Raw genomic sequence first — 27,500 nt, 5'->3', positions numbered from 1 at the left:
TACTACCACTACTATTACTACTACTATTACAACTTCTACTATTTATTATTACTGCTACTGCTACTGCTACTACTACTAATATTACTATTGCTACTATTACTATTACTACTACTGTTACTGCGACGGGAACTACTTACTACTGTTACTAATACGGATACAACAGCTACTACTACTGTTACTACTAGGACTACAATTACTACTGTTACTACTGTTACTACTACTAAAAACAATTCACTAACACTGGTGGTGGTTGTCTGTGTTGTGCTGCCTCTGTCTGTCGTAGAGCAAGGAGGCTGGCATCCGCACTCTGGTCGCGCTCGATGACCAGGGAGGTGAGTGGAATCGCTTTTTAGCAATTAAGTCAAGATAAACTCATATATATCTACACGAAACTTACAACGAAACTTACACACAGCATCTACTTAATTATCTCTATCTTTTTCTATTTCTTTTTTCTCACTCTATCTTTCTCTCTCTCTCTCTCTCTCTCTCTCTCTCTCTCTATTTCTGTCTCGGTCTCTGTATTTCTATCTTTCACTTTCTTTCTCCCACTCTATCTCTATTTTTCTATCTTCTCTGACTTTTTCCTCTAACATAAATATATAAATATATATATATATATATATATATATATATATATATATATCAATGTACATATTTATATATTTACTTATCTATTTCTCTTTCTCTTATAAAAGTAATTTTTAACGTTAAACGAGAAAGAAAAAGAGATGAGAAATCTTTCATAAGAATTAACACGTCGAAATAATTGAGAAAAGGAGAAGAGGGTGGCTGGATGAGGGAGAAGAATTACTACTATTAATCTTAATAGCTTTATTTCTCTTTCTCTCTCTCTCTCTCTCTCTCTCTCTCTTTTTCTCTTTCTTTCTTTCTTTCGTGTTATTTATTTATTCCGCGAGATTTGTTCGTTATGACGAACCCGCAATCCGGCCTCTCCCCCTTCATCCCTGTATCTGGAATAAATCCAAAAAGTGAAAGTACGTACGACCAGCTGTAGAACATGGAGACAACGAATACGCAGAATTTCTTTGGTCTCGCGCTCGTTCGATAATGTAATCGTAACACGATTTATATTACACTATTCTAATTATTATTACTATTTCTATTTCTATTATTATCATTATTATTATTATTATTATTGTTATTATTATTGTTGTTGTTGTTATTAATATTATTTTTTTCGTCATTGAAAATATGTTAGATGTGAAGTAAGAGCAGTACTTTATTTTTTACGAGTAACCTGTTGTTGTTAATATCCCGCACGAACAATCGGTTCACATTAATTGTTCTCTTTATTTTCTTTTCTTTTTTTTTCTTTTTTTTTTTTTTTTTTTTTTGATAATTTTCTCTAGTCTCGTTTTTTCTATCTACATTATATATTTATGAGCGGTAAGGTTAAGAGAGCTGGACAAATCGGTAAGATATTTTTTCTCGTCTTTTTTCTATGAGAAAATATTTTCATTTTTTTTATTATCAGACAGAGTACGATCCCGAAACGCGATTCAACGATAAACGAACAGCCAACTGCCACTAAACAGGTTTTTTCGTTATACATATAGACTATATATTTATTAATACTCTTATCACTTTTGCAAGTAGTTGGTACTTTTTTTTCTTTTTTTCTTTTTTCTTTTTTTTCTATTTTAATACTTACGTTCCTTTTCCATTTAATCACTTTTTGGCCCCAGCCAGACCGCCCCCCCTCTTTTGTATATTTACTAAAGCATACCCTTTTAACACCGCCTAATCACTAACTATATAAACTACTGTTACTAACGTTAATAACAATCTACCAATCATGACACACTACGACACTGCCAGAATAAACCTAATTAATCAGTAGTAATGATTAATTATTCTAAATCGATGACGACACCAACTAACAATTAGCATCGGTGGTCTATCTCAGTATTTATTAGCATCCGCTGCTGCTATCGCTGCTGCTGCTGCTATTGCCAATATTGGTATCTATATATATACATAAAAAAAAAAAAAGGAAAAGAAAGAACAAACGATTATCCCGTTTTTCAATATTTAAAACCTTCCAGCTTTATCTCTCTATCTGTTTCTCTTGTTTTCTTTCTTTCTTCGTCCAGCCCTCATTGATCGGGAAAATAATATGAACTTTTCACTTGTTGCCCTCCTCCGTCTATGTGTTTTTCCTCATTTATTTTCTTTTTATTTTTTGCCTTTTTGTTTCTTTATTTAAAAAAGAAGATTTTTTTAAAGTTTCGTTTCTTTTCTTTTCTTTTCTTTTTTTTTTTTCTACGAAAAGTTCGCTCGTTCAAACAAAAAAAAAAGAGAATGTCCGATGTAAAGACCATAGACCAAGGACCAACCTCGTCCAAGTTTTGTCCTTGAAATTTTCCTCGCGCTTTTCTCTTTAGTACTCTATGCCCGCACAAATAATAAATAACATGAAGCGTGTGATATATATATATATGTATATATGTATATATGTATATATGTATATATGTATATATGTATATATGTATATATGTATATATGTATATATATATATATATATATATATATATATATATATATATATATATATAGTGTAATCGTATATGTGTATGCATATATCTTGCAGGCGCATACGTATGTATTATTAAATTTCCCCTGTCTTTTTTACTTTTCACAAATACTACACATGTTCTTCTTTGGATTGTGTACTTATATATATATATATACTCTCTGTAGCCTCACACGAAAGCTTTTAGCTGTGTCGCTTTGAGTCAACGTGTAATACTTACGTATATTATATCTCTATATATATATATGTATACGTATAATATATTTACAAGCCTATATATTCGTATGTATATATATATATGTATATGTATATGTATATGTATATGTATATGTATATGTATATGTATATGTATATGTATATATATATGTATACATATATTACGTTTATTTAGTGTAAAACCCCCGAAACCGTATTTACATACTTCGTACACGTCTTAGAGGTAGATGTCTGTCTCTGTCGTATATAATATCTATTATATATTTTATATATATATATATATATATATATAATATTATATATATAATATATATTTATTCTTTTATTTTTTTTCACTCCTTGGTTGAACCTCTGCATCTCAAACGTACTATTGTCAACCGTTGTCTTATCACGTAGGTATTAGTTCAAATCCGTGTTTTGCATTATAAGAAGTGAAAGCATATATGGTGGCACGTTGTAAGCGATTAGAACGATTTATTGCGATCGCGATTAGATAGATCGTCACGGTGCACCGTTAAAGAATATTTCTGAATAATCAATGAAAAGCATCGGCCAATCGCGATTCGTATCGATTTTTCACTTCTTTTTTTTTTTTTTTTTTTTTTTTTTTTTTTTTTACCACGATCGCTCGGTTTATATGTATCTTATTTATTACATTCATATTATCAGATACTCGCATTTATCATCTTTATCATCGACTTCTATCATATTTATTATTATTGTTTATACAATTTTACTTACAATTGATTTTCCATTATCTTCTTTCGATATATTATTATTATAATTTTGCCGAACAAGATGGTCCAATGTCGGTATGTTAATTATATGACAATATTTAATATATTAATAAACGATAGTGACTGTTCGTTTGATTTGTGAATTATTTCTAGATGGCCATCTTGCTCGAAATATTCTTTTACATGTTATATATATATATATATATATATATATATATATATATATTTTTTTTTTGTTGCGAAATTTCTTTCCTTTTCTTTTTTTTTTACAGCAGCGTGGTACGTCTTGTCTTAAGATTTCTTTTCTCATTTGGCTTTTATTTTTATTTTATACAATTTGTATCATCGTTAATTGAGTTTATACGAACTATCGATCATTATAGTCCACAATAGCTTTGTTTTTTTTTTTATCTTTTTTCTAATTTTCTTTTTCTTTTTTTCTTTTTTCTTTTGTTAATATATAATAGCCATTGACAGGACGTGCACGCGGTGTTTTCTTGTTTTGTATAATTTTCCAGTTATTCACACGAATCACTCAAAGATCTTTCATTTCCGTTAACGTGTGGGCCCTTTCGACCCCATCATAGAGCGAGGATGTCGCAGCGAACACACTGATGATGTTAGACCACCAAGGCGGTAAGCAGTAATCACCAAGTATTAAAATTTCTCTTTAAATTGAACGAAATGAAAAAGCAAAGAAGGGATAAGAGGATTGAAGACTTGGAATTTTATATGTACATAGAGAGACCAAAAAAAAAACATAATATGGATGAGAGGTGAAAGGAAAAATCGTCGAAGTTGTCTCTTTTCTTTGCTAATTTTAATTTTTTTTCCCTATCTTTCGTTTTTCTTTTTTTATTTTCTTTTTTGTTTCTGATTATGGTTACGATTATTACGAGAAAAAATATATCTTGCGACGAGCATCTAATTAATAATCCCCGTCCTTTAATTAACGTAGGAATATATGCAGTAAGAAGAATATACTATAGTATGCTTTTACAATTAGAATATCCGTAGTACTTACGACTTTCCTTCGTTCTTAAAAAAAAAAAAAAAATAAAAAAAAAATAAGAAAAGAAAAAAAAAGAAAAAGAAAAAATGAATTTTTCTTTTTTATTCATTCTCTTTTTTTTATTGCATCAAGAGGGCGAATCGAATTTCGAGCTATCGAAGAGAGCTCAAAGAACGTAAACGGATTACAATCATATGTCTATCTCAATGATGTGTAATTACTTATCAACTAATTGGATATTAATTATCCGATTAATTATCATCTCCATTTTACTACCTCTGTCTTTTTCCATTAGTCCTTGTGTCTATTGAATCATTATCCCTCATGCGTAATACATCCTTTTATTACACCCGCTAATAATTACAGCTCAGTCTTACTATCTGCGAGGAAGTCTCATAGGAAAAAATAAAAATTAAAAAAAAAAAAAAAATAAAAAAATAAAACAATTAAAAAAATAAAGAGGAAAAGGAAATCATCGCCCACTATTTCTATCATTCTTTCTAAGACCGCCGCCGTTCATTACTTATTTTCATTCGATACCTGGCTGTTGATCGGGATTAATATTTTTCATCGTTATAAAAATAACAATTAAGAGTGATATTGCAATTATTAATGATACTTCAAGATTTGTTCTTTTTTTTTTCTTGCAAAGCAAAAACTCAACATTCAAGGCAATCACGACGATTGATTTTTAAAAATATAGAAACGAACGTGCTCAATTGGACGATATTCACTTCACTAAATTTCAAGTGTCGACATTATTTAATTCGATAGCCATGTATCCATTTCTAAGGATCAACGGATTTACCTTAAATCTTTTGGTAAATCCTAGATCGTATCATACTTCTTATCAATCTATATCTGTTTCTCTCTTTATCTATCTATCTATATATCTATCTATCTATCACTCTTTCTCTTTCTCTCTGACTATCTATCTGTATATCTATTTATGTATCTGTCTATCTATCTTTCTATCTTTCTATCTGTCTCACATTATCTATCTCGACACCTTTAGAATTGTCATCCATGATTGCGTATTAGAATTAATTAATGCTGATCAAAACATTCGTCGTATGCGCCCTCTCGCTCGTTCGTCGATTACGTGCGCGTGTTTCTTTCTCTTTCTCTTTCTCTCTCTCTCTCTCTCTCTCTCTCTCTCTCTCTCTTTCTTTCATTCTATTTCTCTCTCTCTCTCTCTCTCTCTCTCTCTTTCTCTCTATCTATCTATCTATCTATCTATCTATCTATCTATCTATCTATCTATCTTAGTCTCGATATATTGGCTCTTCTTATCGGATTTCATATCGACAGTAGTATCATATTTATTCATCGAATATTGTATATAGCACTTTTATCGAAATTAGGATCACAAAATTTGTTCTATTCATTGTAAAAGATCATCGCGAGACGCGTGTCATTGTCACGAAGCTTATTTCTCCATTCTTCTTCTCCTCATTCTATCCGTATCTCTTATCCCTACCTCCACCCATCTCGTTTCCCACCCCGTTTACCACCGTATTAAATCACCCTCGGCGTGTTCACCGATATGGGAAAGAAAACGAGACCGCGAAGCGAAGCGAGGGAGCGTCGACGGTTAATTTTTCTTTAATGTTAACACGCCGCTGATTGATCGGTTGCCTGTTTAGAGCCACGAGGTCGGGATGAAAACTCTCGTTATGCTGGACGAGCAAGGCGGTAAGCCATTTCAATGTAGACGTAATCTTAATTCCTTTATAAACACACGCCTCAGAGACCAAAAGTACTTCAATTTTTCTATATATATGATGTTTAATATTGTATATATATATATTGTATATACACACATATATATATATATTGTATATACACACATATATATATATATGTACGCAACTCTTTCTCAATCGGTCAGTCAATCTGTAAATAATAATAATAATACTATGAATAAAAAAAAATAATAGTAATAATAATAATAATAACAACGACAACAACAGTAACGATAACGATAATAATAGTAATAATAATAATAATAATAATAATAATAATAATAATAATAATAATAATAATAATAATAATAATAATAACAACATCTAATAACAATATGACAATGATGTTGATGATAATGAAAATACATATAACGTGTATCGCGCGAGATAGAAAACGATAAAAAAGAAGAAATCAATTAAATAAAAGAAATAAGTAAATTAATTATCGATATATATGTATGCGCACACTATCGGACAACAAACATACGTTCAACGTCGCGAATAAACTTCAAATTACAGCTCTAACGCGATGCTATACTCTTCGGATGATTAATTAGAAATAATAATAATAATAATAATAATAATAATAATAATAATAATAATAATAATAATAATAGTAATAATAATAATAGTAATAATAATAATAATAATACAAAAAAGAGTTTTTTTAAACGTTCATCGACATATAACCGTTCCCGAAACATTTTCTAATCTCACCACCACATTCACAACACTGCCATTGTAATATTTCCAAGGTTCTTTGATTTTTTTTACTTTTCTATCAATCAATCTCTCTCTCTCTTTCTTTCTTTCTCTCTCTCTCTCTTTCTCTCTCTCTCTCTCTTTTTTCATTCTACAAACATTTTCTCTTTTCCTTCTCTCTTCTTTCCACTTCTCTCTCCGGCTTTTCCCTTCTTTAGTTTTCTTATCTCCCTCAAATAAAAATCCTTCACTGACCGACTTTACGTTCTTTTTACATGATTTCTTTTTTCTTTCTTTCTTTCTTGTTATATATATATATATATATATATATATATATATATATATATATATATATATATCACCCTCTTACTTACTGCCGCCATTCTTGTACCTTAATTTTCTTTTTCGCGCTTACGGGGGACATCCAACTGTTATCTACTCTACTTCCGACAATTCGAAATACTACTACTACTACTACTACTATGCGCTCGTGTAGATTTGCGAAATCGAACGAACATATATAGATCTAATTTTGCTAAAAACAAAAAAAAAGAAAAAGAAACTAAAAACGAAAAAGAAAAAGCGAAAGAAACGAAACAAACTTATCGTTACACTATCCCGTGCCCGACGAGATATCCATAATTTATACATATCGTGAATCTTCAGAGAGTCGTACACAATCCGTGAAATTCTGCGTTTAAACTCTAACCAAGCTCTCAATTCCAATGCCTCAAATCCATTTGACATATTCCCACTATATGTTTATATTATATATACATCACAAAATCAATTACTCGAACCGTAGGAATATATATATATATATATATATATATATATATATATTAGTATATATATATATTCAGTAGTATAAGATTTTTGTTGAACAGCCAAGAAATACATATATCGTAGCGCTTTCGTTGCAAACGTACAATATGAATGATATTATTTATCGATAACGGTTACGTACTTTAAGGGAACATCCTCGAGATTTGATCCATTATCTTAGATTAAAAGTTCTTTATTTTTTTTTTCTTTTTTCTATTAAATTTCTTTTCAAATTGAATGATCCTCCCTAACGAGACCGTTCTCGTAGAATAAAAATCGTCTAGTTGGAATAAGAAACGAGGCTACTTCTCGTATTTCCGTCGTTAACTTTTTAATTACTTTTGTACTTAGTTCTTAATTATTTTACAATGAATGCCGGTATAGCCTTGTTTCTTGAAATTCCATAAGACTGCGCTTGTTTCCGGAGAGAACGGAAAGAGTCTCTCGTTTGAAAAAGGAGCGGCGTAAAACTTTAATTAGTCGCCTCTAACACATTAATGAGAAGGAAGAAAAGAAAAAGAGAAAGAGAGAAAGAGAGAGAGAGAGAGAGAGAGAGAGAGAAGGTGGGGGAGAGACAGAAGTATTGTATGTTGTGTATTATATTATATGGTACATGCGCGACACACGTCCCTCCTTCTTCAAAATCGGTGTGTCTAAAAATTTTATTTTCATGTACGCTATAACATTATTCCTTTTGTACGACGAAACAGAACAATTGGATCGAATCGAGGAGGGCATGGACCAGATCAATGCGGACATGCGAGAAGCAGAGAAGAATCTTACCGGGATGGAAAAATGCTGCGGTCTCTGCGTTCTCCCGTGTAACAAGTACGACTGTTACATTACATAAATCACTTCTTTTTTTTTTTCTCTCTCCCTATTATTTTCCATTTTTGTGTCTCTCTCGTTTTTAAAAAAAATTACAAAAATAAAAAAATAGAGAAAAGTTCCTCTTTAGTTTACTCATCAACTCATCATTTTCACTTGACATTTATATTTATATGAAAAAATATCTCGAATCGTTAATCACGATTTTGAAAATCAATTCTACGAAAAGTGTCGATTGTATTTGTGTTTTCTGTTTTTTTTTCTTTTTTCTTTTTTTTTTTTATATTTATTTTTCTTCTTTATTTTATTTTATTTTATTCTTTTCTTTTCTTTTTCTTTTACAACAGGAGTGCAAGTTTCAAAGAGGACGAAGGAACGTGGAAGGGTAACGACGATGGTAAGGTCGTTAATAATCAGCCTCAACGCGTGATGGATGAACGCAATGGACTCGGCCCTCAGGGTGGCTACATCGCTAAGATCACGAACGATGCGCGTGAAAACGAAATGGAAGACAATATGGGTCAAGTATCGACGATGATTGGGAATCTCAGAAATATGGCTATCGATATGGGCAGCGAGCTCGAGAATCAAAATCGACAAATCGACAGGATCAACCGGAAGGTAGGACGAGTATTTCTCTTAATCACCGTTACTTTCGTCTCTTTTTCTTCTTACGATCTTCTTTCTATTATTTACTTTTATATTACCTTATCCTCCTTTTTTTTTTAATTATATATATATATATATATATATATATATATATATAATTTTTTTTCTTTTGTTTTTTATCATTTCATCTTATTTCATTTTATTTCATTTTATTTTACGGAGCGTATCTCACGTGCGAATTTTTCTATCTCTCACGATGCACGCGTTTACCGGAACGATGCACACGTTCGTCGTTGCTTTCGCTTTCTTAACGTTTCCTTTCTGACCTTTTCCCATGGATATTTCCCCCCCCCCCCATTCCTTCGATCCTTCGATCTTTCCTTAATGTTTCCTATGAGATACGTAATTTCAAAGAAAGTGCATAGTATTCGTCATCGTTTGTTCGAAATTTCATAATGCAAAAAAGAAAAGTCTAAGTCTAAGAAATATTTATGTATTTAAGAGTACAAATTTACGATTACTTTATTACTCTGTCGTAAAAAGCATTACATGTACGGCAAAAGTATGTTTATATTCATTCTTTATATCGACAATAAGTTTTCTTTTTTTTTATTATTTTATCTTTTGCTTTTTGAAAATCAGATACATTAAATCGTATGCTATGCGAAAAAGAAAGAATATAAGAACCGTGATGTGATCAAAATTTGTACGAAAGCTTTTTAAAATCGCACGAAAAGATTAAAAGGAATTCGCTCGACCGCTCAAAGGAAACCACCCATTCGAGTTCCAAGCAATATTTTATATTTTACAAATACGAGACAAATACGAGTAAGATTTCTACAAAATGCGTGTGTGTTTGTGTGTGACTCTTTCTATAATAATACATAAATTAACATTTCCTTTTATCTTATTCATCAAATTCTTTGAAGAAGTAAACAAAGAAACAAATGAGATTAAAAAAAAAGAAGAAGAAAAAGAAAACAAAATTTACATCGTGCATTCTCAAGTGTGTTCGTAAAAAGTATTCGTAAATTCACCTAGTACCTGTATATTCCCAGAGAAAAATCATTTGAAAAAATCAAGAGCACGATGGTAAGTAATTCCCTATCCTTTGCCATTCCATTATCTCGTTGTCGTCCTTTATATGTTCTCTCTCTCTCTCTCTCTCTCTCTCTCTCTCTCTCTATTTATCTATCTCTCTCTCTATTTATCTATCTCCCTCTTTCTCTTTCCTTGCTTATCTATTTATCTTTCTACTTGTCCTCTTATCACGTGAAACTATATAACCAAAGAAGAAAATTGCAACACGCGAACAAATTTAATTGCATACGGTTGACTGTAATTAATTTACCGTAATACTCATTATTTCTTAAGAGAGATTAGAAAAAAAAAAAAAACAAAAAAGAATTCTTCTTACGAAAATATATGAAACTTATTTTCTTTGGAAAGTGTAGCAATTTTCTTTAACGAATCCATTTCTTTCTTTTCTCACGTCGATTAAACTTTCCTCCTCCCTTATTGATCTATCGCAAAAAAAAAGATCGCTGATAGAAGTATCATTGATCCAGTATCCCAATTTGATAAAAGTGAGACGATTGTTGGATAAACGTATGGCTATTGCAAAATATGAACTCCTTTGAAAGAAACAATAAAAAAATTTAACAAAAGAAAAGAAAAGAAGAAAAGAAAATTATTTCGTCTCGTTTTCATCAGCATAGATATGAGCTTGAGCACTAGCACCGCACGATTTATCTGATTGTTCTTATTAATTGCTTTTACGCGCTTGAAAAAAAAAAAAAAATGAGATTCAATTATTATAATCAGATTTTTGGAATTAATTTTCAAAAACAATTACATTTCACTCTTTCTTTCTTTTTAAAAATTTGATATGAAAAATCACGAATGAAAATGAAGAATTATAAAAAAAAAAGTTGTTTTATTATTATTATTATTGTTATTATTATTATTATTACTATTTATTTTTTTATTTTTAATTAAAAAATTTTTTTATAAACATTATAAATGATTATAACATGCCAAACATTGCAAAACTCGCTTTGTATAATTCTCTTAGTTATATTGAACGTAGTTGTCTTTTCTTCTTCGCTTTCTTAATCTCTCACTTTCCAATTTCCATGCACATTGTGTGATCTCTAACCCATTAATCCAAGAGTCCATTCCTTATCCAAGCACGCTCAAGCGCGTGCGTACGCACGATACACGCACAAAAACACACGCTAGTGTAACCAAAATGAAAACTGGTAATCCACAGGGCGAGTCGAACGAAACGAGGATAGCCGTGGCGAATCAACGTGCGCACGCCTTACTCAAGTAAAAAAGTTGAATGTGTGGTACTCAACTGTCCGGGTATATACATACATCACAAAAAAAGAAATATATATATATATATTTCTTTTTTTATATATAAAACTACGCATATATATATATATACATATATATAGACATGATAAAATTATGTATATATATATATATATATATATCTGTCTCCTCCGAGCCTCTTCCCACCCCACGTCAATATAAAGTAACAATATAAAATATGATCCAAAAAAAAAAGATAGGTTGATAGAAAGAAAATCAGTGCAAGCAAAAGAAACGAAAAAAAGAAAGAAGAATATATTGTACGTACGAACAATACGACTCCTCTCCCCTTTTTTCTTCTCTCGCCGTTGCGTTGATTGTAAACGCATCGTAAATAAATCGTCAAAGAGCGTCATGTGCGTCCAATAATTTCCTCGATCTTCTATATACTAATACTAATTCTTCTTCTACTTTTACTCTTATCCATATATAACATAGTTCCATTTATATTTGTTTACAATAAATTTCTCTTTTCATTCGGTTATCCGATCGTCGAACGTGTACGAGATTAAAAAAACATATATATATATATATATATATATATGTAGGTACATATATGATCATAAAATATCGGGTTTAGAATTATCTTTTTATTTTCGTTTGAGGACTATTTGTTTTCGAACGAAAATTGAATATGAATAATTTGATAATTGACTTTGTTAATCGAGATGAAAAAAATAACTAAATGAACGGGTTCTTCGTAACATACGAATTTTATTATAAAAATAAAAAATAATTTGAATTGTTACTCTCTTGAAGCCTTTGTCTTCGTCTTCGTCGTTCTTCGCGTGGTTCTTATAAAAAGCTTTTTTGAATTTTATGTCTAGATATTTTTCGATCATCCGCACAATATCAAATTGTACGAAATTAATGCGTTTATAAAAACTTTCTAATAGAGAATTTAATCATTTAATAATCTCTCTCATAGATATACATAAATATAAGAGAATAGTATTAACTAATCTCCGAGTTTCTTCGTAATAGATTAATTGTTCGTTTGTTGTAACGATGTGCCAATTGAGAAAACAATAAGAAGATCGATAATTAAATGAAAAAATTAAAAACGAAAAAAAGAAAAGAAAAGGAGAAGAAGAAGTAAAAAATAAATTTGTCACACATTTCATGATGCATAAACGCGCTACATATTTTATTACGTCTATATACGATCTATTTATATCGAAAAATATATATATTTTTTTCTCTTTGAAATGATCTTGTTAAATGTCGCGTTCTGTACCGCGCGAGGAAGTGACGGATAAAGGAAAAAATAAATAAATAAAAAAAAAAAGAAAAAGAAAAAGAAAAATAAAGAAAGCAAAAATATAAAAAGATGAAAAAAATAAAAAAAAATGAGGCAGAGAGAGAGAGAGAGAGAGAGCGAGAGAGATAGAGAGAGATAGAGAAATGATCGTTCGGAGTACTTGGAAGGATCCGTTTTGTATTTTCGATGGATAAAAATGGACGCGCGCGTTATAATTTTTCGTCCGTTTATTTTCCTATCTTTTTCACACGCAGGGCGAATCGAACGAGACAAGGATACAAGTGGCCAACGAGCGAGCCCATCAGCTACTCAAGTAAAAACCACTCACGACCATCTCTCTCTGCACCCCCGTCTCGGCCACCGGCATTACTGATACCATCATCATGTACAACAACAACAACAACAACAACAAAATACAAAAATCAGCACCAAGACAAGTACCATCACAATTATACTTACAATTTACACTATACATACATATGTATACGCTTTCCTTTTTTCTTCCTTTCTTACTTACTCATTACCCTCTTAATCTATATATCTGTATTATTATTCGCTGATAAGATTATCATCATCGAAGGGACGAACAAAATGGAATGGATAGCAATATCATAGAATAATTGTTAATCAACAAGACTTATTATGGGTCTTTTGATTTCTAATTTTCGAAACTTGATAATTCGTCCGTTTTTCTTCTTCCTTAGTATTTATTCTTTGCCACGTAACAGTATTTTCAATTATCCTGATGTTACTTATTTCTTTACGCAGTTATTATTTTAATTTAAAGAAAAAAAAAAAAGAAAAAAAAAGAAATAGAATGTCTACTCATATATTCGTAGTATCGTCCAATGAATTATTTTTCCTTATCGATAATAAGACGCGTGAAACATATCGTTTGGCAGCATTGTCACCATAATTTTCCGTACTTAAGGAAGCTTCCTAAGTCAAACTGTGTATTAGAAACTATAGCAATTCTCTTATTGTATGTACCGTCAATTTGATATACTGATTCATTAAACGGTTTGTCACATCGATTAGCCAATCCCCGTCCATCTTTAATAAAAAAAAAAGATATTTATTTATTTATCCTTTTATATTATACTCACCGATTTCTATCTTTTTTCTTCTTTTTTCGTTAATCGTGTCTCTCTACACACGTGATATACACACGCAACTCACACACGCGTACACGTTACTTACGTTATACGTTCACGTTCACCTTACCACCGTACGTCGCTGAAAAAAAAAAAGAAAAAAAAAGAAAAATAAAAAAAACACAAACCAAACGAAATAATAAGCAAAATAGAAAGAGAAATTAACTAGAGAAAAAAAAAAAAATCTTTTTCGCGACGGATCTTCTTTGCTCGTGAAAATTATCCAACGATAGCACGTCATACACTTTAAAATCGCGTCATATTTTAAATCTTTAAATATACGGCGCTTGATTAGAGTTCTTAGCGGGAACTAATCCGCGATTAGTAGACGCCGAGAAGAATTGTAAATTTTAAGCGACTCACGACGCGCGTTAGAGATAAGCGAGAATAATAATATACGAGAGTCAAGTTTCTTATCTCAACGATCCTCTAACGAGTACAAAGCTAATTAAAAAGCAAAGAAAAAAAAAAGAGAGAAAAAAAGGAAAGAAAACAATTATAATAAATAATTACATAGATCGAGACCGCATTGTACGAGATTTTCCTTATTATCGTTATTGTTATCATTATTATTATTATTATTATTATTATTATTATTATTATTATTATTATTATTATTATTATTATTATTATTATTATTATTATTATTATTATTATTGTAATAGGAGCGCGATCTTGGATTTTTGGCGCTATTGAAATATGCGTTATCTCTCTTGTATATGAAAATTCAATTAATATAAAAGAGAATGAAAAGAAAAAAAAGAAAAGACACAATAACAACAATAACACAACAACAACAACAACAACTACTACTACTACTACTACAACAATCCTTAAAAACGAAATAGAAACACACAGGGAAGAAAGGAAAAAAAAGGACGACTCGCGTAACGAGAGACGTGCGGCACGAACTCGAGCTTTGAGTTCTTCTTCCTCCAATGGGTTAAAGAATATCAACAACAGGTGATAATGGAACATACACACACGCGAAACGATATAATGATAGAGAAAAAAGATCAGAGAAACATATATAATAATTGCAATACGATATGGACTAATGAGAGAGAAAAGATAAAATTTGGGCCTTTTTTATAATTAGCGTAAAAAAAAAAAGAAAGAAAAAGGGATCGACAAATTTTCATATATTCGTCGTTTGTTCGATCTTATCTTTCTAGTTCCGTGACTTTTTGTCCTTTTTACTTTTTTTCTTGTTTCATTGTTTTTTTTTATTTTATTTCAAACTTTGCGTCACTTAAAGTGACCCCGATTTGGTATCGGAAATATATATATATATATATATATATACATATACATATATACATGTGTCATCTAAGATTTTTTTTCGTAAATGATTCTGAATTATTCTGATTTTTCTTTTTATCTATAGAGACACAACAAATCCGACGAATTAGGAACAATAAAAAGAACATTATTAATTATTAATTTTTATTTCTAAGAAAACAAAAAAGAAGAATTGCAAATCGTATCGATTGAAAGAAAATATAAACCTTTAAAGGTAAAAAAAAAACAAAGAAAAAAAAATTACTAAGTAAAATTGCTTTACGTCAAAAGTTCTTTTTATATCTCATCAAAATCGATATAAAGATATTTTAAGATCTAGTCTTAGGTGACTCACTCAATATGTATATGTGCATTTACGTATCTATGTATGTACATGACGATTTTCATCATGAAAACATTTTTCTCTCTCACTATATGTATTTATATATTTCGTATATACGAAAATCTACATAATCATAGACATATATATATACACACGCATACATACAAACACATATGTACACGAGCACGCGTATATACGTAATATCGAGAGGAAATACGACCAAGAAAAAGGATGTCAGGCGCGAGGAAAGGGGGTGGGGATAAGGGGGAGGAACCGCAGATAGGAAGAAATAGATAAAATAAAAAAGGGGGAAAAGTAATCGGAGGAGATGAGGAGGAGAAGAAGGAGGCGAGGAGGAGGAGGAAAATCAAAAGATTTTCCTACGAAGATTAGAAGAAAAATATCAAAGCAGAAAAGAAAAGAAAGGAAGCCAAAAAAACGGAAGAAGAGGAAGAAGAAGAGGAAGAAAAATAAGAGAAGAAGGAGGAGGAAGAAGAAGGAGAAGAAATGAAATAAAAAAAGAAAAAGAATAAAGAAAATGAAGATTGATAAGTTAAACGAGAAAAACGCGTCATGTTCGTCGAGAAGTTGTCCCGTACAAAACTTGTAGATAAATATAATCTCCCTTTTTTCAATCGTCTTAACAAAATCACACGACACATGTGCACGTAACGAACACTTACACAACATACGCACACATAAGTACAAAATTAATCCTACATATAACACGAACATAAGTCGTAGAGGTTAGCTGTTCTCCACCTTCCCCAAAGTTTATGCGCCCGTCGCTTTATGAGTGCGCCGGGGTCACAGTAAGGTATAACTCCAATAATTAGCTGATATCGAGAGGAATGGAAAGAGGAAGTGAGGACATAAAAAATTAACAAAAAAGAAAACAAGAGAGAACTTAAAAGAATAAAAAACAAACAAAAAACAAGAAATAAGAAAGAAAGAGAGAGAGAGAGAGAGAGAGAGAGAGAGAGAGAAATAAAACCAAATTATTTATCCTACAGAGCTGGGCACAAACTAATAACGTAGAGAAAGATGGAGCGAAAAGGGCGAAGCGAGAAAGAGAGCGAGAGCGAGAGAGAGAGAGAGAGAGAGAGAGAGAATGTGAGATCGAATGTGAGAAGATGAACGAGAGGGAGAGAGAGAGAGAGAGTTATATACATACATACATATACATATACATATATACATATATATATCATATATATATATATGTATATATGTATATATATATATATGTATAGAAAGGTTTCTTAAATATGTATATACACACACATATTTATGAAACCTTTCCATTGCACTTTTGCTTTTTACCACTCGAATATGTTGGCTAACAAATAAGATCGCGACCCTTGGACGCTTCGCTGGACGAACGTGTACCGATCAAAGTTGATTAAAAAAAATTAAAAAAATTAAAAAATAAATAAAAAGAATATTAAAAAAAAAAAAAAAAAAACAAGAAAAACAAAAAAAAATAGAAAAAAAAGAATTGTAAAATTGAAAAAGAATAGAAGATATAAGAAAAAATAAAAAAAAAAAAATAAAGTATGCGATCCCGATTATGGAAACGTGTTACTGCGCGTGGTTTTATAAGTGTGTATGTACGCGCGTGTGTGTACGCCTGTTCTGAAGAAAAATTGAAATCGGAAGGGAAAGAGGAACGACTCGAGGATCGTTAGAGGTATATATCTCGTTATACTGCGTACGTCGGGAGAGATAAAGAAAGAGATAGAGAAAGAGGGAGCAAATATTATTCTGACTTATGTTAATCGAGTATTAAAAAAAAAAAAAAAAAAAAAAAAAAAGAAAAAAGCGATAGGTGAAGGAGGTATAGAGATAACGATGACGATGACGAAGTCGATGATGAAAAGTATTGTTATGTGTATATATATTATATATATATATGTATATACATATGTATATACATATGTATATACATACATATATAAATATCTATACATATATGCATATGACTATAAAAATATATTTATACGTGTGCGTGAGTAATGTGTGTATTGTACTTGCTTGTATATGTAATTATGTAATACATAAGATACACGCACGTACGTACGTAGATGGAGAGGGCGCGATTTGAAAAAAAAAAAAAAACGAAAATGAAAAGAAAAAAGAAACAAATAATACGGTGAAGAGTCCCTTTTTCTCCTGAGACCCTTTTTAGCTCTCTCCTGAATTATAGAGAATCGTTATTATGTATTCAAAAGCGTCGGTTAATGTCGTTGATACCGTGTAATTAAAACGAAGAACGTGATGAGAACTTAAAAAATAATGGATTAATATAAAAAAAGTGAGATATAAAAGCGATAAAAAAATAAAAATATGGGATCGAGCAATATTATTATTATGATTATTGATTATCTATTATACGATTATATTGTACCATTAACTTCGTCGTTATAAAATCTTTATCATCTCCTATAAACGAGAGATTAAGAAAACAGAAGAAAAAAAAAACAAACAAAAAACGGAAAAAGAACAAAAAAAAAGAAAAAAAAAGTTAACAAAGAAGACACATAAAAAAAAAATCAATACATATACATACACATATATGCATATACATATATATATACATATATACAGACATACATAATTAAAACAAAAACAAAATTGAAAAAAATACCTTGCGTTCGCTATTTTCGGGACATCCATCTCACAACTCGATGATAGGCGAATAAATATATTATATATTATATAGCGAGAACTAACGTGATTATAAATGCGTTCTTTAAAACGCGTACTTTTAAATACCTATTCACAAATGTATAGATAAAACGCAGGTAGACATTAGTAAAGGAGTAGATAGAGAATGATAGAGGAGTTAGATTCAGAGAAAAAAAGAAAGAGAGAGAGAGAGAGAGAGAAAGAGAGAGAGAGAGAGAGAGAGAGAGAGAGAGAGAGAGAGAGAGAGAGAGAGAGAGAGAGAGGATAGAAAAAGAGAGAATGTTTATGTATATGTGTGTGTGTGTGTTAGGAGAGGAACGAATGAGAGAACGAAATGAAAGAGGAGAGTGAAGAGTTCACGAGAGAGGATGAATGGAGGGTAAAATGAGGTCAATGAAGAGAGAGGGAGAGAGAGAGAGAGAGAGAGAGAGAGAGAGAGAGAGAGAGAGAGAGAGAAAGAAAAAGAGAGTGATAGAGAGTGATAAAGAGCTATGGTTACTCGAGAGAGATCACTGTCTTTGTATCGAAATGATCAGAATGAATGTTATGTGCCGACTTTTTGGTAACCTATATTAATAGTAGGTCGAACGAAGTGCGATTGTAAAATAAAAGATAAAAAAATGTAATGAAAAAAAAAATAATAATAAAAAATAAAAAAGAAAAGGAAAAAAAAAAGAAAACAAACCGAATACAAATACGAAGATTAATGTTACTCTCTCGAGTCGAACCATCACACATCGTTTTGCAATTTGTCCGAATTAGGTTGCCTCCTAATTAACGATACACTTCAACGAATTTTGCAAGAGCGCGAAAGAGAGAGACAGAGAGAGACAGAGAGAGAGAGAGAGAGAGAGAGAAAGAGAAAGAGAAAGAGAGAGAGAAATAAATGATAAAAATGATAGCTCTTATCTTTCGTGATGAGATCCAATGCACGTGGAATATTGCAAATATGTACATATATACGTATATATATACATACGTATGTATACATATATATTCGGTTAGTTTCGGGCTTGACAAAACGGATTAAAATGAAAAAAAAAAGAGAAAGAGAGAGAGAGACTTAAGTCAGTTTGAAAATAGACGAGTATATTTCATTATCTTTTTTTTTTTCTTTCTGTTATCTCGCGATGTTGAATTTGGCCCAGTTTTCAGGTTCGCGTTCGTTAACTATTCTCTCTTTCTTTCTCTTTTGGATTTTCAACTCTGTGAATGGAAATTAAGCGTGTTACCGTTTCTTTTTTTTCCTTTTTTTCTTTTCTTCCTCTCTTTCTTTTTTCTCCCCTTTTTTCTCCCTTGAGATCTCTCTTTATTTTCGTTCCACTTTAAATTTCGAACGAGGTATACTCTTTTACTTTCGCAAAAGGAAAAAGAAAAGGAAAAGGAAATGGAAAGACAAGTATCGTAAAATTGATAAGAACAATCGACAAAGAAAATTCCACGTTATTTTGAGATCTCATTGCGAGTGCATGCTCAATTCGAGATCGATTTATTGGGACCACCATTGCAAAAATGTTGCAAGGTGAGGCGAAAGACATTATGTTAGTCTATGAATAGGAGAGAACGAGGAAACGAATGACATAGAGAAAGAGAGAGAAAGAGAAAGAGAAAGAGAGAGAGAGAGAGAGAGAGAGAGAGAGAGAGAGAGAGAGAGAAGAAGCAAGAATGATCGATCGATTGGTTTCTCGAGAGCGAAGGATGATGAATGAGTGTGTGCTCGTGCCTATCCGTGTACGTGTGTAAATTGCACATACACACAACACGTATACGCGTACACGCGTGGATATTTAAATAATCGAGATATACCATTAAATTTAAGCTTATCTCTTTTTAGTACCAATACGTTGCTAGATGTATTTCAGAGATCGTGGTAATAAGAAGAATTCTTCGGCAGTATCGACATTATTATTATCATCATTATTATTATTATTATTATTCTTATTCTTATTCTTCTTATTATTATTATAATATAATAAATGCCTGTGTATTTTACTTCTCGGCAAATAAACAGAATATTGTATGTTGCCGCTATACCTTTTATCTTCTGAATACATTATATACCTTTCTTCGATCTGTTTCCTAAAAATCTAATAAAAACAAAAAAAAAAACAAAAAAAAAAGACCATCCACAAAAAGATAATAAGAAAGAAGATAATAAAGGAAAAAATGAAAAGAATCTTTCATCGGATTCATAATTCTAATTCAATCCATAAAACGACGATACTTTCTAAACGTATCGTTCTTGAATGGCGTGTATCCCTTGTTGGCCGTGGGAAAATTTCGTCCTTGACAATGTATGCAATTGTTAATCGAATTTGCGTTAAAGTTTGAGGGACGTGCGAATGAGGTAGGTAAGGTCCACGGTGGTTGTTGATGGTTACAATTAAAATTCCTTCGAAAATTCCATGGATGGAATTGCTGTTGTCTTCGTTGTTCTCGTTGCTGTTGTCTGATCAAAGTTGGTCTTGGATAACAAGGTGACATATGAGAATGCAAAGGTGGAGTTGCTGGAGGTAATGGCGGTGCTAATGATACTGGTGGCGGTGGAGTTGGTGGACAAGGAATATCTGGGAGTAAGTTTCTTCGTTGAGCAATCCTAAAATCTTCTGGATCAATAGAATAACCGTATGACGTCTGTTGAACTTTGCATTTTGAGGGTCTGCTAAAGTTTCTATTACGTTTTGCACAGCAGGCACATATTCCAGATCTCGTGAATCGTTTAACCTTATTAAATTGGGAATTGGGATTCTCTCGTCTTGATAAAGTGTCCTGTAATGTCCCACGAAATCGATCGTAGGCGTCGGTTGGATTAAATCTTGATAGAACGTTACTCTTTTCACTTAATCTTGGACTTTGAATTATTCGATCTTCGTGAATTTTTTTTTCGGTAGAATTGATGCTTCGTTTGACAAGCTGTTCCCAAGATCTGTGCGATCGATTAAAATCGATGACAATTAGAATTGATAATATTTTAACGAGCTAATTGAAACAGAATGATAAAGAGAGAAAGATAGATAGAGAGAGAGAGAGAGAGAGAGAGAGAGAGAGAGAGAGAAATGTAAGAAATTGATAACTTATCAAATCATTACCTTGGAATATCAGCTCCACCGGATTCTCTACGATTTCTTTCCTCGGTATTCAAAATTCTTTCGAACTTTTCCAACAATTTTTTTCGATCTAATTTGCTCGGTTTCGAAGTCAACTCCTTATCTACTTTATTTCTCGTATTATCGGTAGTGGAGAAACGAAGAAACGTAGAACGAAGCTTCGTGCTTAAAAATTCTTCATTTTTGTTAGATTTTTCATGAAAATTCCGTTTCTCTTTATATTCCTCGGATTGAGGAGGAAATGGGGGTGGTATAGGTGCAAGTATTACGTTTGGTGTCCTGGTCGTCGATTTTTCTCGTGATTTCAAATTCGCTTTTATAGGTCTTTCATTTTTTTCAATGAAAATTTTATTATCATCCAGCGATCTTTCTTCATCATGTTCCTCGGTTGAAAGTGGCAAATAACGATACATCTTTATTTTACTTTTCTTTTGGTTTCCATCGATCGTACCATTTTTCGATAAAACTGGACTGGATTTGGCTTTTCGAAGACGATCGATCTGTATCAGCTGTACCGATCCACGCGGGGTCAATACAAATTCGTGTTCCTGTTGGCGTTTCCATTCGCCTGAATGATTAACTTTGTGCTCAGAACGAAAGTTTGGCGATTCCAATGTTTCTTTCACGAGAGATTGCGTTTCTAGGGTTTCTTCGTCAGATCCTTGCGATAAATTTGCATGACATTTTGAATGAGAACTCGATATACTACTAAATATCCAAGCGCGATAATAGATCTTCTCTGAGCCGATATAAAATTCATTGCTGTATGCAGTTTGTACTAAACGTGACAGTGCGCTTAGTATAAACTAGAAATGAAACGAAGTTTATAATTTTATTCTGGTATTGTCGTAAAAATTTTAAGAGACGTTATATCGTTTAATCGACGAACCTGATAAAGCGAGAGAAATAATAAAAAAAATATTAAAAAGAATCCGATAACTCTTGCATGCGTTATGATAATTGAACGACATCCAACGTTCCAAATGGTTTCTTCATTATTTTGATCAAAATTACAAACTTGACTAGCTTGAAGGATTTCTCGATGTCCACAGGATTTTACGATTTTGTTGGTACAGCAAGAAAATGGTACATCTTTGATGGTCGTTATCTGGTCTTCATAGTTTTTCGGCGATCTTTCGAAAAATATAAAATATATCGATCAATATACAAATTAAAAAAAAAAAAAAACAAAAAGAATTCGAATCATGTATCTTAAACGTTTCGATATCAATAGAACAGAGATTATAATCGGTCCGATTATACCCACTGCCCCTCCTGCTGACGTTTATAATCCTCATAATCAAAATATTCCATTGATTCTTTAACCCAATTGACACGGAACCAATCACGATAATCTTCGCTTCCACAACATTGTAATTCCATTTGAACGGCATCGACGCATGATCTAACTCCATCGTCGTTCGCATAATTTTCCATAGCTTCGATCATACTATCATCACGGATCTTTTGTTGAAAGGTACTGGATCTTAGAAAACAGGCAACGTTGATGGCAGCAACGAGACATCCAGATATCAAACAGAGGACTGCGTGTAAGAATAATATACGATTGGCTTCGTGTCCATTGTTTTTGTTATCCTCATCGTCGTCAGAATCTAGAATGTCTGAATCCTCTGAATTTTCCTCGTCATTGGATTCGTTCCTGTTGTTCTCTTCGAATTTAGATTTTGACGTGGCAAGAGGAAGACAAAGGTAAGCCTTCAGTCCAAGTATATAAACAGGAGCACAGGGTATAGCTGCGACGACTATCACAGTTGGCCAGAGGTGTCCATCACCTGCTCGTCGTGATCTGCTCGTTAACCCACGGCGTTATAATTTTAATGATTTTTTTTTTTTTTTTCCTTTACATTTAAATATCCTTCCACTTTTAACTATTACATTAACGAAAAAAATCTTTATTCTAATTGGGCTCTTCGAAGAATCGACTAACCTGGTACTGCGAGATTAAGATAATCGCCGACGTCTCGTCTAAGTTTTATTGCCCATATTATTGCAGCAAGCACTATAATCAAACCGATCATGCTCATCGTAGATATGATCGCTCGAAGAACTTTTATCGATCTCCAAGTAAAAGTAACATTAGGTACGCCCATGTATTAATTAACGTGAGGTAGTCATGTGTCATTTTGACTTGTCCATCATGACTTTTGTCGTTTCAATTTTCAACTTATTATACCGGGTGATAAAAAATTTCATACAAGAGGATATTCGATTGCTTTTCATTTTTTAGCGTCCACCTTTAAGTATATACATATGTATATATATATATATATATATATATATATATATATATATATACTCATGTATCTCAATGCATTTGTATTCTATATTAAACTATTTTAAGTTTCTACAAAACTTAGACCAATTTCTTTTGTTTAAGTATTATTTACAATATGATATAAAAAAAAAGGTTCTTATGTTAATTATCAATGATTATGAAAAGATGAGGTAATGTTTAACAGTATTAATCGCATATTTACAAAACAAATTATACGATATTAGTGATAACGCACGTACATAGTTAACAAAAATAAAGTCTCATCTATTTGTAACTCTGTAGCACCTAATTTCTTAATCACGTGTTGTACTTTGTCCAAATGCTGTTTCTCCGATGGTGTCATCATTTCGGCAATCTATCAAAAGGATAAATTATTATGAAATATTATCTCTAACGTTATTATCAAATATATCTTATCTATGCACACCTCTGCCAATTGTTCTTCGGTAGCTCCGTGTTCTTTTAAATTACTTGTTAGCGTTTGCATACGCAACTGTTTGTCTATCATTCGTTTATTACTTGTCGCTTCGTGATCTCTTCTTTGCATGATGTTATACAAAGCGTGATAACAATGTTCAATTTCCATTTGGACAACCTGATCTAAATCTATGTGAAATAAGAAAAATGTTTTCGTCGGTGCTGACGAAGGACCAGCCTTTTTCATTTCTTGCATTTGCAAATAATTCTCTTGCAACAACGTGTACGTCAAATGTTTCGCCTCTTTCGCAGGTATCATGGCTAACTGTTGAATCTGTTCTTGTTCGACAAATTTTTTACTACGTACCAATCTGTCAATGAAAAAAAAAAAAAAAATGAATCTGTGTGATTAGATCGACGAATCAAATACCAATAATAAATTTAAATAAACTACCGAAAAATTCTAGCAGCTTTCGATCCAAAACGTTCCATTACGATATTTTCTAACGTTGTCCAAGCTAATTGATTAAAAGCTTCCTTCATATTAATACTGTATTGTCCACCTCCAGAATCTCCGACACGTTTTATAAATTGACTTTTATCGTCATCTAAAATCATATATTGTTACTACAGATAAAAATAAACAATATTTACCTTATTATTATAATATTTGATTGAATTAATTGTGTTATATTATTCCATACCGATAAGATTCAAATATTGATCCAGATATTGTATAAGCCTTGGATAGTTTAACTTTTTTACTACATCTTTTATTTCGATATATGGTATTGGATTAGATGTATCTGCCCACGATGCTGTTCTTAAGTACATAAGAAAAAGTAATTGTCTCATTAATTCTCCAGCATCCTCGTCAAATCTTGTACGTATAGCTGATACAATAACTTGATCCCTACGATAAATATTATTTTAATATATCTATTTAAAACTATCAAAATTCTTTTCATTTCTTAATGATTCACCTAAAATCTTGAGTAAATCGATCAAAATTAACTTTCCAGTATATATTATTATCTTTAGGATCGTCTTCCTTTCCTTGAATTATGTTTTCCAGTGCTTTTAAATTAATTTGTGGCATATCGAAATTTGGCTTATCATCTATATCACTTTTCATATTTGTACACAAATCGCGCATAAGAAATTGATTTTTTACTAGTAAATCGAAATTATCTTTCAATGATGATACAGATGATTGTATATTACTGCATGCATCTATAATTAAAAGTATATTAAATTCTTTTACATAAATTAATGTAATTATATAAATAGAATGCTTACTAGCAGATTGCTGAATTTTTTTATATGCATTTATTATAGTTTGCGATGACGTTAAAGATCCATTTTTCAGGACTTCTTCCAGCATTATTTCTGACTCATCTCCGCATACATTTTTTACGAAAAACATATACCTATAAGATTAGATATATTTATGAGATAAAGACAGATATCATTGTATCATATAAACCATTAAAATACCTTGGATATCGAAGCATTAAAATAATTTTATCTGGTAATAAACTATATTCTGTACATGTTTCATTTTGCCAATAATTTACAAGCCCATATTTAATAAGAGTACATAAGGATTCCTTCACCTAAAAATTATTACAAGATTTAATTATTGAAACTGAATATATCTTGATATATTTCAAAAGTTAAATTTTTACCTTAACAAGAGGAAGACGAGTACTCTGTCGTATAAGGTGTAATGTTCTGCTACCGTGTATAAAAAGATCTTTTCCTACACGCTGTACAATAGGGCCAAAGTGTTCTACCAAAATAGTTGAGCATAATTTACTATATATCAGTGACATGTTTGTTGCACAACAACAAAATAATAATTTAATGAAATTCTAATATCACAGTCGCACCTATAACACATAATTTAAGATAATTATAATTAAATATTTGATAACAAAAACTATACTATATTATTGAAAAAAAAAAAAAATTCTCACAATAATTGCCTTTTTGGGCATATTATTATACTATCAAGAGATCCATAACATAACCTCATTTGTATTTCATTGGTGCGAGCATGCGCAATTAAATATTTCCAAACATTGTACTGCCATCTTGTGTATCGATGTTATCGTCGATAAATACAATCGATCGTCGATAATCGCAGTCGGTAAACATCGATTATGCTTTAATTAATGACTACCGGTATCTACGTTATCGTATGGAATAAAAGGATGACGTTACATAACACAAGATGGCAGCACTCAAAAAGGAATTGTTTTAGCTCCAAATTTAATTGTTCTTAAAACTATTACACATTCTTTAATGTTCTCATAATCTTAAAAATAAGAAAGAAAAAGAAAAAGGCAAAATGTCTGTTTAATAAATTCATTGCACTAATTTTACTATTTAAGAATAACAGATAACTACGTGAGTTCTCCCGTCAAAAATACATTTATTTTCGAGATCGTTTAATAAACACCAACTAGTCGAGCGTGTCGTGTGGTAGGCTCTTTGTACTTAGCAAATGACTAAACTTCTTGTCGCTACTATTATAAGGAAATGCATTTCTCGCTATTTCTTTCTAAATGCATTATTAATCGAACCAATTGTGTCTTATCGTGTTATCGTTTATTCGCCATTACCTGCGCTAAAATAAAAACGCGAAAATTAAAATAAAAAACAATTTATTAACGACATAATTACAATAGTATATTCTGCATGTGGAAAGCAATATTTCTTCTCTTTATACATCCTTTCCTCTTCCCCAAGGTTGGATATATCATATCCGGCAATATTTCTTTCATTTAATCACAAGCCTACCATAAAATATCCGCACTCGCATTTGACATGAACTTTTCTTTACTCTCTTTCTTTATTTATTTTCTTTCTTTTTTCCCTTCTTTTTCCACCGCCTTTCTTCTTCTTCGCCTTTCGCGGTCAACGTTCCCTTACGAACGATTTCTAAACGCAGCTGTGACTTTAATCGTGTAAATCGATTTAAATAATATTTTATTTATTTATTCTCATTTTTATATTTACTTATTTATATATAATGTATGTATGTGTATATATATATATACATATATATATATATATATATATATATATATGTATATATATATATATATCGGCTCTAAGCACGTTAAGCCAAGTTCACAACGGAAAAATACGCCTGGACCATTTCTTTCTTAGATTTCTCATCTCAGATTCTTTCTTCGGACGTATTTTATCATCTCCTTTCTCTTCCCCTTTTTTCTTTTTTTTTTTTATTTTTTTTTTATTTTTTCTTTTCGCGATGTGTTCACACTTAAAATCACTGCACCCTATTTCCTCTCTTTTCTTATTTCTTAAGAGCAAT

General features: G+C 31.3%; 3 protein-coding genes across 9 annotated transcripts in view; 1 reads left to right on the top strand and 2 right to left on the bottom strand.

Annotated features, from left to right (window-relative positions):
* LOC124421936 (synaptosomal-associated protein 25-like) overlaps positions 1 to 20,368 on the top strand; it is a 34,661-nt gene extending 14,293 nt beyond the window's left edge. For 2 of the 7 annotated variants that reach the window (XM_046957892.1, XM_046957708.1), the window contains exons 4-7: positions 284 to 332; positions 8,505 to 8,622; positions 8,970 to 9,243; positions 13,126 to 20,368. In XM_046957892.1, the coding sequence (XP_046813848.1) occupies positions 284 to 332; positions 8,505 to 8,622; positions 8,970 to 9,243; positions 13,126 to 13,188 (504 nt within the window). In that variant the 3' untranslated portion in view covers positions 13,189 to 20,368. The other 5 variants (XM_046958243.1, XM_046958071.1, XM_046957978.1 and 2 more) reach the window with 5 other exon arrangements.
* LOC124433120 lies at positions 17,259 to 23,696 on the bottom strand. The gene is made up of 5 exons (XM_046982809.1): positions 23,393 to 23,696; positions 22,708 to 23,251; positions 22,334 to 22,577; positions 21,427 to 22,250; positions 17,259 to 21,263 (listed from the first exon to the last, which is right to left on the bottom strand). Exons 2-5 carry the CDS (start codon positions 22,869 to 22,871, stop codon positions 20,540 to 20,542), a joined length of 1,956 nt encoding a protein of 651 aa, XP_046838765.1. The 5' UTR covers positions 22,872 to 23,251; positions 23,393 to 23,696; the 3' UTR covers positions 17,259 to 20,539.
* A 215-nt stretch (positions 23,697 to 23,911) lies between these two features.
* The window catches only part of LOC124421556 (DNA-directed RNA polymerase III subunit RPC3), a 4,181-nt gene continuing 592 nt past the window's right edge, over positions 23,912 to 27,500 (bottom strand). The window contains exons 1-9 of the mRNA XM_046956897.1: positions 26,137 to 27,500; positions 25,846 to 26,049; positions 25,655 to 25,773; positions 25,457 to 25,587; positions 25,141 to 25,390; positions 24,862 to 25,070; positions 24,612 to 24,765; positions 24,168 to 24,528; positions 23,912 to 24,095 (exon numbers count right to left, since the gene is read on the bottom strand). The exon at positions 26,137 to 27,500 is cut by the window's right edge and continues 592 nt beyond it. Coding sequence (XP_046812853.1) covers positions 23,961 to 24,095; positions 24,168 to 24,528; positions 24,612 to 24,765; positions 24,862 to 25,070; positions 25,141 to 25,390; positions 25,457 to 25,587; positions 25,655 to 25,773; positions 25,846 to 25,992 — 1,506 coding nt within the window. The 5' untranslated portion in view covers positions 25,993 to 26,049; positions 26,137 to 27,500 and the 3' untranslated portion in view covers positions 23,912 to 23,960. The remainder of the gene's footprint in view (positions 24,096 to 24,167; positions 24,529 to 24,611; positions 24,766 to 24,861; positions 25,071 to 25,140; positions 25,391 to 25,456; positions 25,588 to 25,654; positions 25,774 to 25,845; positions 26,050 to 26,136) is intronic.

The sequence above is a fragment of the Vespa crabro genome, chromosome 1 (genome assembly GCF_910589235.1).
Source record: "Vespa crabro chromosome 1, iyVesCrab1.2, whole genome shotgun sequence".
Lineage (NCBI taxonomy): Eukaryota > Metazoa > Arthropoda > Insecta > Hymenoptera > Vespidae > Vespa > Vespa crabro.
Note: the sequence above shows the minus strand (reverse complement) of the source record. Positions and strands in the feature narration are given on the sequence as shown.